We start from the raw sequence: 13025 nt of genomic DNA, 5'->3' as shown, positions 1-13025 counted from the left end.
GTTTTCCATGGGAACTGGGCAACTTCTAACTAGAAGCAGAGGGGGTCTTTGCAACCAAGGCTCCAGGGACTCCTTCTCTGGGCACTTAGCCTTATCAGCCCTCCTGAGGGGGCAGCCCAATTGCTTACCTCTGGAAACGGGCGGGGGTCGTTTCTCTCTGCACCAAGCTGCCTGGCAATCTGTCTCCACCGATCGTTGGATGCAGAATGTTAGCACCAGAGGTTACACCATTCGCCTTTCTTGTCAGCCAAAATTTCCAATAAAACTTCCAAACATTCCACCCAGTCAAAGGGAAGAAGCAGCTTCATAGATTATAAAGCTGAATCAAAAAATAAAAGTGTCCTCCAACCAGTCCAATCAGACCAGCGCGGATCCGGATTTTACTCTAGATTCTTTTTGGTGCTAAAAAAAGACACTGGGCTGGAGACGCAGTCTGGATCTCAGCAGCTTAAACAAGTCCATCTCACTCACCAAATTGCGGATGGTCACGGTTTAGTCCATCCTTCCCTTTTTAAGAGAAAATGATTGGATGTGCTCTATAGATCTCCGAGATACGTATTGTAACATCAAGATGGACAACCACTCCAGGAGTCTGCTTAGCTTCCGGCTAGGAGTCTGTCATTACCAATTCTTTGCCCTGCTGTTCGGTCTCTTTATAGCCCCTGGAGTGTTCACGAAATGCATGGCAGTGGTAACAGCTCACTTGAGACTGAAAGGATTCAGGGTGTTTCCATATCTAGACGACTAGCTCCTTACTGCCCACATCAAGCATTTTCTGCCCACATCAAGCATTTTCTGCTAACTGCACTACAACATACTCTCTCTCTGGCAAAATTGTTGGGAATAACGATGGATTGGGAGAAATTAAATCTTATCCCTACACAACAAATAGAGTTCATTGGAGCAGTGTTTAATACTCGGTCCTGTCTGGTATCATTCCCTCTCCACAGACTCCAATTGAGGCTTCAAATCTGAATGATTCTTTCTCAAACATCAGCCTCTTCAAGGGAAGTTCTTCAAGCCCTAGGTTTTATGGCTGCATCAATTCCAATAGTGCCTCTAGCAAAGCTACGTATACAAATTCTGCAGTGGCTCCTTCTGTGTCAGTGGTTCCCAAACTATCATCCCCTGGATTACAATATTCGAATAACCAACTCCTGCAAGCAGGACCTACTTTGGTGGATGAGGCCAGATGTCTATCTTTAGAGCCGCCCATTTCAACCCTCCCAGCCCACAGCCAGTGTGACCACGGATGCTTCCCTGATCAGTTGGGGGGGCAATTTCCAGGGAAAGACTGTCCAAGGCACATGGTCCACCTCAGAGGCCCACCTTCAAATCAGTGTTATGGAACCGAGAGCCTTGCTGTTAGTGTTGCAGGCATTCCATTCCGCTCTCCCCTCCAGGACAATTGCAATTAAATCAGACAATATTGTCAGTGGTCTGGTACATCAGCAAGCAAGGAGGAACCAAGTCCTACCCCCTATGTCGAGAAGCCATGAGAATTTGGCAGTGGACGATAGCATCCAACCTCTTTCTGATGACAATGCATATCCCAAGGAGCTCCAACGTGATTGCAGACAAACTGAGCAGATGCATCCTCATGCCCCATGAGTGGTCCCTCAATCCCAAGGTGGTGTCTCTAATCTTCAGCCACTGGGGCCAGCCTTGCTGAGATCTTTTCACTTCCCCATCAAACACCAATTGCAGCAGCTACTTCACTCAACTTCCCTCGGAGGGGGAAGTCACCGAGGAACGCTGTGATCCACGATTGGCCCACGGGACTTCTCTAAGCCTATTCCCCCATTCCTCTGATCCCACAATTTCTAAAGAAAGCTCTTGGGTTGAGATGCAAGGTGATCCTCATAGCTCCATTCTCGCTTTGACAAGTTTGGTTAACCTTTCTTCGGCTTCACGTAGTATACTCGCCGTGGATTCTGGACCCTCTGCCAGATCTAATCACTCATCCCCAGGGGTTGTCAGCCAAACCTGTCCACACTCAAGCTGACAGCTTGGTTTCTCCACTTCTGCTAGTCGCCAGGCAAGCTAATCTCTCATCACCTGTTTTGAGACCTTCTGGCCTCTCACAAACCATCCACCAGAAGACTATATCAGGATAAATGGAAAAGGTTCTCCATTTGCTCCAAGGATAACATGCTAGACCCGTATTTGGCTCCATTACTGCAGTGCTTCAATACTTGGCCAAGTGTTTTGATAACTGAGCCTCTGCCTCTACAGTAGGAGTGCATCTAGCAGCACTTTCCAATTTCCATAGCGGTATAGATGGCACTCCTCTTATCTCTCTCCGCCTCTGCAAGGCTTTCCTCAAAGGGACCTCTTATCTCAGGCCTCCTCTCAGACAACCCGTGTAGCCATGGAACCTCACTTTAGTCCTCCAGTCCTTGACTCAAAAGCCCTTTGAGCCTGCTGCTAAGTGTGACCTAAAGTTTTTGTCTTGGAAATCTTTGTTCCTGGTAGTCTTAGTCTTTACCTCTGCCAGAAGAGGTTCAGAGCTGCAAGCATTGTGTGTCAAGAGGCCCTACCTGGTCTTTCATAAAGACAGTGTGTCACTTCAAATGAACCCATCCTTTCTTCCCAAAGTTGTTTCTGAATTCTCTATTAACCAGTCCATTGACCTACTAGTGTTTTTTTCCAAATTTTGTCAGTAGAGGAGAGTATTGCCTTCACACTTTAGACATACATAGACAGTTAAGATTTTACCTAGACAAGACCAAACCTGTCCATAAATTGAACAGCTTTTCATCTAATTTTCAGGACCCAAAATGGGAGAAGCTGTTTCCAAGGTTACATTATCAAGATGGTTAGGAGACTAAATACGTGTCACCTATTCCCTCCATAATGAATCCATGACAAACTTTGAAGTCCACTCCACTAGATTTATGGCAACTTCTGTAGCATCCATGGATGACATCTGCAGCAGCTACTTGGGCTAAGCCTCATACCTTTATCAGTCATTACAAATTGGAACTGTTCTCTGAGGAGGGGGGGAGCTGCCGTTGGCTCAGTGGTGCTCAGGAATGTTCTTCCATAAGGGCCACCCATGGACCTCCAAGGTAGCTTGGGATTCTATCCCATCATTGATGAATGGAAAAAAGATTAAGCACATCGGATAAAGAAGTTCTGTCTTACCATAACGTACCATCTGTGTTGTTCATCTTCTTTCGTTCATCACTTCCCATCCTCCCTCCCACCTCCAAAGGTTCCTGGGGATGCTTTGGGTCTAAGTGGTGCACTAGGGTACTTGCGTAGAAGTGGCCTCTGCTTTACTTCCTTTCATAGCAAACGTGATCTGAGGTAATAGTGAGAAGGGGATTCTGGGTAGAGACTTGGCTCAAGAGTTTTTTTGGCTGGCGCGAGCTTGGTAATAGGCAGACTCTGTTCCGAGGGCTTGGAACCAAACCCATCAGTGATGAATGAAAGAAGATGAACAACATTGATGGAGCGCTGTGGTAAAACACAACTTTTTTTCAACTAATTTTTTTTTTCTCCCTGTTGGCTGTCAGCCTTTCCATGACCTCACGGTTTTTCTTTTGGAACATGAGCTAATAACCCTGTTTCTGGCATCTGCCATGTATGCTTACTTGTTTCAGGAGTCTGCAGTGCTTTTTCCAGTATTGATACTCCTGCATACACATTGAAGGCCACAAAGAGAAGTGTTTGGTGCGTGTTTTCAGCCCATTGAGTGTACTGTTGTCCGCTCTTTCCAGTAGCTGCCAGCATTGCAGTGGGTAGGACTGCCTCCCTCTTCCCAGGACAGAAGAACCTCACATGTTCATTTTGTTACCCTGCTGCAGTCATCACACTTATGTTTTCCTGCCGTCAGACGGTCCCGCAGTCGGCCTGAGTTCCAAAGTCTTGGTCCGGCGTTGGTTTCTGTCACTTCTTCCCTGACGTCAGTGCGCCAGGGGTATATTAGAGGTATCCAATGCCATTTTCTTCAATCTTTCTTGCCGTGCGGTGCCCGAAGCAGAAGCAGTTCGCAAGTGGCGGTCGGCCAACACCTGAGATTTTCGAATCGAATTTCAGTCCAAAGTCTTCAATAAAGCTAAGTACCCCATTGGGGAACCTTTTCTTGCCTCAGTCAGATGTCAGAAAAAATTAATTGCATTTCTTGTGGGAAGCAAATACCTCATAAGGACTTCCATTCTTATTGTATTCCTTGCCTAGGCCCAGACCACGACATCACAGGTTGTCTGTTTTGTGCTAGGTTTAATAAATGAACTATCAAACACTGTTTTGACTTTGCACGACATTGCTTTGGTAGGAAATTTAATTATATCATGCCGTCGTAGCAGCCGACTACCGGCATGCATAAAAAATGCAAGGATATGGACAGCAGCCTAGGAACAAACCAGACTCAGAGGCCTCTGCTGGGCCTGTCGCCGGTTCTCCGGTTTTCAGTGAGGCACCTACGCAGCCCCTGACGACCGCAGAATTGGAACCCCAGACAGCTGCGGATTCTCAAGAGGAGTGTACTAGGCCATCGCAGCCATCTTCATTAGGCCCTTCCGACACCGGAGCAGAAGGAGATCCCGGTGCAGTAGAAACACCTTCAGTTGCAGAAGGTGTCTTCAGACCGACTGCACTCACCATTAAATCTTATGCTAAGCTTAAAACTCCAAAAAAGACCGAACATCAGTCTGCAGTTCAAGGCCACATGCCTAAGAAACAGATGCTTAAGATGGCTGAAGATTTGATTTACCCTAATCAGGAGTTCCTATCCCCCTCCTGATAAAAGACCAAGACAAGAGGAGGATTATGCTTCCTCTGACCAGGTTTCAATTTCTTCAGATTGTTCTGAGGAACAGGATTACACTTTTCCACCTTATGAAGACTCTGATGCTGAAGACTCTATTCCCTCAGCATTTCCCCCTGAAGACTACTCTTTTGGGGAAACTTTACATACCATGAGGGAACATTTCCACTGGGAAGGCCAGGACTACTCTGATTCTAAGAAAAGGCTCCGAGAGTTCCTTTTACTACCCCAGCACATACCACTTGCTATCCCTCCAGTTTTAGACATTGGGGATGATGTTTACTTGGAGTCTAGTCTAAGTCCAGACTCTCTACCTCCTGCTCAAGCCAAACCAGACAGGTACTACAGAGTACCTGACTCACACAAATTCCGTTATAAAAGCCCTGTGGCTGACACAGAAATAATTTCCCAGGGTCCCAAAGGGGCTAAAGCTTCTATGGCTAAAAATCCTGTGCCCTCCGAAAGGGATTCCAGAGCCCTAGATAGATGGGGAAAGAAGATATACACCTCAGCTACTCTAGCTATGAGTGCTTTAAATTGTCCGTTTCACATGATGAAATATCAGCAATTCCTAATGTCTCAATTAAAACAAAAAATGAGCACACATTCTGAACAGTCTGAATTCAAGGAAATGCAGGATCTGTTGCATGCAGCTGAACAGGTGGGCAAACATACTTTACAATGTGGATTTGATTCATTGGAAGCTTCCTGTAGAGCAGCTGTTACTGGGTCTGTCATATGTAGACATGCTTGGTTAAAAGAACAAACCCTTCCTGATCATGTTAAAGCAAAGTTATCGGATGCACCTTTACAGCAGGATGTTTTATTTGTTGTCAAAGCAGAAGAGTTTTTAAAAAAATGGAGGATAAGGCAAAGTCTATGCAGACGGTCAAGGATTTTTTGCAGGTACAACCCTCTCGTTTCAGCAGAAATTGGCCAACAAAAAACTGGTCCTTTCCAGCTTCTGACAGATCACAGAGGGGCAAATACAGACGCCCAAGGGGCAGAGGTCAGTCACAAGGCCCTTACAAACCTCGCCAGTGGGGTACTGCTACCCAGAAAGGAGGAGAAGACAGGCCCCAAGCTAGCAGAAGACAAACACAATGACTCAGTCCTCAAACTACCAAGCATATCTCACTTGGCAGCTCCCTTGGGAGGAAAATTAGCACTTTTTGCAGACAACTGGCACATCATCACAAAAGACAAATGGGTCCTAAACATTGTCTCACAAGGATACAGATTCCACTTTCATACCTTGCCAAGGATAAAAGGAATGCCAAACCTGCCACCAAATCAAAGGGCAGAGGCACAAAAGCAAATTACAGCTCTCATGGACATGAGAGCCATTCAACAGGTACCTACACAGGAGCAAGGACAAGGATTTTACTCAAGACTCTTTCTAGTCCCAAGAAAAGACAAAGCATGGAGACCCATTCTGGATCTGGATCTTTCAATTCTGAACACCTATCTACAAGTACCAAAATTCAAGATGCTAACACTACAGCAGCGTCTTCCCATGTTGGGCAAGAATGCTTGGCTAGTAATGCTGGATGTCAAGGAGGCATACCTGCATGTCCCTATCAGACAAAATTGCAGAAGATACCTCCGCTTCATTGCAGGTTCAACCCATTATTAATTCTCTGCACTGCCCTTTGGCTTATCTACTGCGCCCAGGGTCTTCACAAAATGCACGGCACCAGTAATTGCATACTGCAGACAAAGAGGAATTCAAATATACCCATATGTAGACGACTGCCTTATTCAAGCAGAAAGCAAGGACATTCTATTAAAGTATCTGGCATTTGTCAAACACCTTCTAAGTTGCCTAGGGTACACAGTAAACGAAAAGAAATCAAAACTAGTGCCCTCACAAAACATAATATTCCTGGGTGCCAGCTTGAATACAACGGCCCGGATGGCTTATCTCACGCCAGACAAGCAACAACAGCTGACTCAGTACTTCAAAATAATGGCAACAAAGACCCAACTCCCTGCAAGAAAAATTCTGCAGGCCATGGGATTCATGGCATCTTGCATACTACTAATACCAATTGCAAAACTGCATATGAGGAAATTACAGTGGTACCTGAAAAGCGTATGGACACAGCACAGCCACAGCTTGGAAACAATGATACCACTCATTCCCTGCCTTCAACAGGAGTTTCTATGGTGGGCACAGGCATGTCACCTCGACAAGGGTCAGCCTTTTACCTTACCCACAGCCAGGCAAACTGACAACGGATGCATCGGATTATGCCTGGGGAGCACACATGGCAGGACAGTGCATTCAGGGCAAATGGACTACAGATCAAAGGCATCTGCATATCAATCAAAAAGAAATGCTAGCAGTACAGAACCTCTTACACCCAGGACAACTAATAATAAAGACGGACAATACCACAGTAAATGTGGTACATAAGCAAGGGGGCACACATTCCTATTCTCTATGCAGGTAAGCAAAGACCTTGTGGAACACAGCACTGTCTTACCAGGTTCAATTACAAGCACAATTCCTGCCAGGAAAGAACAACACATTGGCAGACGACCTGAGCAGAAACATCTTGGATCCCCACACGTGGAAACTAGATCCACAAGTATTTGCAATAACTCAAAAATGGGGACGCCCAGACATAGATCTGTTTGCCAACCCCCAAAACTACCAACTTCAAAAATTTTGCACAAGGACATTCCATCCACAAGCTTGGAAAGAGGACGCCCTCTCATTCAGTTGGAAAACATTAACAGTGTATGCATTTCCTCCACTGCCTCTTCTAGCAAAGGTACTGCTGAAAGTCAGATTAGAGAGGCCACAAATGATACTCATTGCACCAGGCTGGCCATGCCAGCACTGGTATCCAATTCTAAGGAACATGGCCCACGGCCCACCATGGGTTTACCACAAATTCCTCACCTGCTCACCCAGCTAGACAGTCAGATTCTACACAGCCAGCTCAAGACTTTAAACCTGGCTGCATGGCAAATTACCTAAACAACCAGCCAACACCTCTATCCAAAGCTGTTATGGAGGTCATTCTGGAGGCCAGGAGGCCCAGCACCAGGAAAACCTATTCAGACAAATGGAAAAGATTTTGCGCCTGGAACCAGGCTAAAGGCCAAAATCCCCTTGATCCAAACATTCCTCAGATTCTACAATATTTAACTGGGATGTTGCACAAAGGACTTTCATCTATTAAGATCCACGCCTCAGCAATTTCAGCTCATTACAACACAGATCCTCCTTTATTTTCACATCCACTACTAAGACAGTACCTCAGAATGGGCTAAGAACATAAGACCGCCAAGGAGAGCACCAGCACATACTTGGGATCTCAACTTTGTTCTGGAAAAGCTTACACTGCCGCCCTTTGAACCAGCTTTTTCAGCTGATTTAAAATTTCTTTCATGGAAAACTGCCCTGCTACTAGCAATAACTTCAGCTAGAAGAGTCTCAGAGCTACAGGCACTAATGGCAGTGGAGCCTTTCCTCATTTTTCATCAAGACAGAGTCGCTCTATGAACTAACCCTTCCTTTATGCCAAAGGTGGTATCCAGTGTGGCCCTAAACCAAACCATTCATTTGCCCACCTTTTTCCCAAATCCCCAGAACAAAGGAGAAAGACTCCTGCACTCTTTGGACATTCACAGGAAATTACGTTACTACTTGGATAAAACTAAGGCTTTCAGAAAACCTGACCAGCTCTTTGTAGCCTATGCCGCAGAATCACAAGGAAAAGCCATCTCAAAACAGACAATTTCAAAATGGATAGGACATTGCATACGTTTCTGCTACACGCATCATGGGAAACCGGTACCTGCTAACATTAGGTACCATTCTACCAGGGCTACAGCTACATCAGCAGCCTTTCTCAGGGGGGTGCCAACCAAGGATATTCTGGAAGCTGCAACTTGGAGTTCAGTGCACACCTTCACCAAACACTATCACTTACCTCTATATTCTAAGACTAGAGCTGGTTTTGCCACTGCAGTTTTGCAGGGCCTGCTAGCTTCTTCTAACCTTGTTTAACTCCACCACCCATCCTTAGCTTTGGGATTCAACCCAAGTGTGATGACTGCAGCAGGGTAACACAATGAACATAGTACAGTTTTGTACCTACCATAAATGTAGATGTTCGAGTGTTCATCTTGCTGCAGTCCAGGCTACCCTCCCTCCATCCCCTCTGAACTAGCTGGACTTATCTATACCACTCTATCCTATACAACCTCTGTGGTGTATTTGCTTGTGCCTGAAAGTATTGTTTTATTTTTATATAGCTATATATATATATATTTTGCCTACCTATTGGGGGCACCTAACATCTGGGGCAAGAAAAACTGAAGAAAATGGCATCGGATGCTTCTTATATACCCCGGCACACTGACGTCAGGGAAGAAGTGACACTGGACCAAGACTTTGGAACTCAGGCCGACTGCGGGACTGCCTGACGGCAGGATAACCCAAGTGTGATGACTGCAGCAGGGTGAACACTCTAACATCTACATTTATGGTAGGTACAAAACTGTACTTTCTGTAGGAGTGCAGCTCACATTCTAGTTTTGTTTTTTTTCCATTGAGAAATTCCATGATGACCTTGATTGGATGTACTCTTACTTTACTGTTAAGCATGCTTGGATGATCAGTACTGCTGACCCTATCATACCAGTGTGTTCACTGTGTGCAGGTATACAATATGTTAAAGTTAGTTTTGTTTATATTGCTTATAAACACCATTTTTGTGGTTTTGATCAACCTTTGTTTGGTCTGTTAGGTAATTGCTTTGTCTTGTTGTAGGTATCACACCCCTAATGTGGTGTTTATTAAGACAGAAGATCCGGATCTGCCTGCTTTCTACTTTGATCCTTTGATCAATCCCATTTCACACAGGCACTCTGTTAAGGTAAGCACATCATACAAAAAAAGTAGAGTTGTAATGGGATCCCGTCAGGGATGACTTTTTATTCTTTAAGTTCGGTTGCATGTTTATTTGGTTAATACTGAATGAAAGCTATTTTCAGTTTTGTGCTGATGCATGTCATTTTGCACTTTCTTTCACAGAACATGTACTTGGTATTTAGTTATTTATGGATCATTATGATGTCCTTCTATTCCCATGTTGTAGTGTTCTGTATATATGGGTTTACTCTCAAGTCTCGTGTAAGTACGGCCAGTATCCAAAAGCTTTCAGTCCCTCTGCAGTGCATGAGACGTCTGACATGGGTGAGATTTCATGGGCCATAAAGGTGACGTCAGCACGCACCAGCCCTTAGAACTTTTCAGCCACCAGTCATGCGCTGGGTGTGTCTGCTACTGCTGGCGTTGAATTTGTTTTATCAGATAAGTACCCCATTGGGGACCTTTTCAGTCCTTCTAAATATTTAATATTACTTGTTCATGTCATCCAGAAAGGGTAAGTGTCAGTACGGCCGCCAAATCCCTCATAAGGACGCCCACTATAAGTGCCTTCTGTTTGGAATGGTCGCACGACCATAAGGCCTGCCCGATTTGCCAGGCATTCATACCTAAAACATTACATAGTCACTTGCATGCACTTAATCTTTATCTTGAAAAACAATATCTGAAGCAGCTTACAATATGGATGGAGGGTTCCACAGACATCTCCACAGAACCGCCCAAAAAGAAGGCCCAGATCTTACTGCCTTGGTCTACTGCTGAGCCTCTTCTGGCCGATTCCCAACCTGTGGCTGACATAGGCCTGGTTTCTGGATCTGGACCAGGATCCACCACTCCAGAGGTCGTGGGTACCTCTAAGGATGCCACGCTATGCTTAGGCGAGAGCACATCCACAGAAGCTATTCCGGGGGGGGGGGGGGGGCGCTGTGTTTTTTGAGGAACCGTCTGAGCCCTTACCATCTTCGGTTTCTAGACAGATGTCCCCAGACCCTCTTAAAAGAAAAGAGGAAACCTATATGTTCATCGTGTTTCACTGTTGCAGTCATGACTGTAGGGTTCTCCCTTGCCAGCAGGCAGTCCTCGGTCGGTCAGAATCCCAAAGTCTGAGTCCGGCGTCGGCTGTTCAGCCAGAGCGTCAGGAGTACAAAGCTGACTGCCGACGCCATGTTCTCCAGTCTTTCTTGCCGTGCGGTGATAGCAGTTCACAAGTGCCGGTCGGCTGACTCCTGACAATTTTTTCTAAACAAACTTCAATCCAAAGATATTCTTCTCCTACTCAAAGCTAAGTACCCCGTTGGGGAAACTTTTTTTCTTGCTCAAGTCCGATGTCAGAAAAAGTTAATAATTGTATTTCATGTGGGAAGCAAATACCTCATAAGGATTTTCATTCTTACTGTATTCCTTGCTTGGGCCCTGACCACGACATAGCTAGTTGTCGGTTTTGTGCTAGATTCAATCAACGTACTGTTAAACGAAGGTACGATTTTGCATTTCATTACTTCGGTAGGCGTTTTAATTACAAAATGTCGTTGGATACTGTTCCGGCTACCAGAGTTCACAAACGATGCAAGGACAAAGACAGGCCTCTGAGGTCCAAATCAGACTATATCGCACAAGCAGAGCCAGCTTCAGGTTCGGCCGTCGTCAGTGAGGCGCTTTTGCAGCCCCTGTCATCAGCCATTTCGGAACCGATAGCCGAAACAGACTCCCACGAGGAGCCAACTAGGCCTTTGAATATTTCTGTTGCAGGACCTTCGAACAATGCCCCTTCGGATGGGTCCAGAGCCGCTGTGCAGGTGTACCGGCTTCCGAAGGGGTTTTCAGGCCTGCTCAACTTCTAATAAAGGCAAAGACTCCTTCCAAATCAGACTGCAGCCCAGGCCTCTTATGATCCGGCTCCCAAGTCTCAAACAGTTACTTAAGATGGCGGAGGACTTGCTCACTATGATTAGGGGTTCACATCCCCCTCCTGATAAAAGGCCAAGGCAGGAAGTTTATTATGACTCCTCTGATCAGGCTTCTGTTTCTTCAGTTTCTTCTTCTGACCAGGAATATTTTTTCCCTCCTTATGAGGATTCTGATGCTGAGGAATCCATTCCTTCTGCTTCTCCCCCTGAGGATTTCTCTTTTGGGGAAACTTTGCATGAAATGAGGGAACATTTCCACTGGGAAGGACAGGAGTATTCAGAATCTAAGAAAAGACTAAGGGATTTTCTTCTTCTTCCCCAACATAGACCCCTGGCTATTCCTCCTATTTTAGATATTGTGGATGATGCTTTTTCGGAGGCCAACTTAACTCCTGATTCTTTTCCTCCTGCTCCTGTTAAGCCGGACAGATACTATAGGGTTCCTGAGTCCCACCAGTTTTTATACAAGAACCCTACTGCTGACCCTGAAACCATTTCTCAGGGTCCTAAGGGCGTAAAGGCCGCTTCTGCTAAAAAACCCATTTCCACTGAAAAGGATTCCAGATCTTTAGAAAGATAGGGCAAAAAAGTGTATACTTCTGCTACTTTACCTATTAGGGCTTTAAACTGTTTCATATGCTGAAATACCAGCAATTTCTCCTGTCTGTTCTAAAACAGAAGCTATCTTCCATTTCCGCCTGTGCAGATAAGGAGTTACATGACTTCATGCTTCCCAACTTGTTCAGTGGCATGCATTGTTTACACTGTGGATTTGATGCCTTGGAGGCTTCTTGTAGGGCTGCTGCCTCTGGCACAGTAATTAGAAGGCATGCTTGGTTAAAGGAACAAAATTTGCCAGATCAGGTAAAAGCTAAATTACTGGATGCTCCTGTTCAGCATAATGTTTTGTTTGGATCTAAAGCTGAAGAGGTGATTAAAAAGATGGAGGACAAGGCAAAATCCATGCAAACAGTTAAAGATTTCTTACAAGTACAGCCACCCAGAGTTAGTAGGAATTGGCTTGCAAAAAATTGGTCCTTTCCCAATTCAGACAGGCCTCAGAGGGGTAGATACAGGTGCTCCCAAGGAAGGCCTCAAACGCAAGCCTCTTATAGACCAAGACAGTGGACTGCTTCCACCCCTAGGGGAGGAGAGGACCGGTCGCAAACTCATAGGAAACAGACTCAATGACCCCCTCTGTTGGGCTGCAGGAACTTCTTGCCTGGAAGCCATTCTTGGAGGAAAACTTTCTCTTTCACGTAAATTGGACTCCTATAACCCAAGACAGGTGGATTCTGGATGTAGTTTCAAGAGGTTACAAATTCCATTTTCATACCCTACCAAGGCCAAGCGGATGGCCAGATCTTCCAAAACATCAATGGTCAGAGGCCTTAAACCAGGTGGAAGCTCTCTTGGCTATGAAAGCCACAGAACT

The 13025-nt window shown here is 45.5% G+C and overlaps 1 protein-coding gene across 1 annotated transcript in view; it reads left to right on the top strand.

Annotated features, from left to right (window-relative positions):
* PRPF8 (pre-mRNA processing factor 8) overlaps nt 1-13025 on the top strand; it is a 2252227-nt gene that overhangs the window by 113361 nt on the left and 2125841 nt on the right. The window contains exon 7 of the mRNA XM_044054875.1: nt 9564-9669. Coding sequence (XP_043910810.1) covers nt 9564-9669 — 106 coding nt within the window. The remainder of the gene's footprint in view (nt 1-9563; nt 9670-13025) is intronic.

The sequence above is a fragment of the Protopterus annectens genome, chromosome 13.part0 (genome assembly GCF_019279795.1).
Source record: "Protopterus annectens isolate FY-2018-M chromosome 13.part0, PAN1.0, whole genome shotgun sequence".
Classification (NCBI taxonomy): Eukaryota; Metazoa; Chordata; order Ceratodontiformes; family Protopteridae; genus Protopterus; species Protopterus annectens.
Note: the sequence above shows the minus strand (reverse complement) of the source record. Positions and strands in the feature narration are given on the sequence as shown.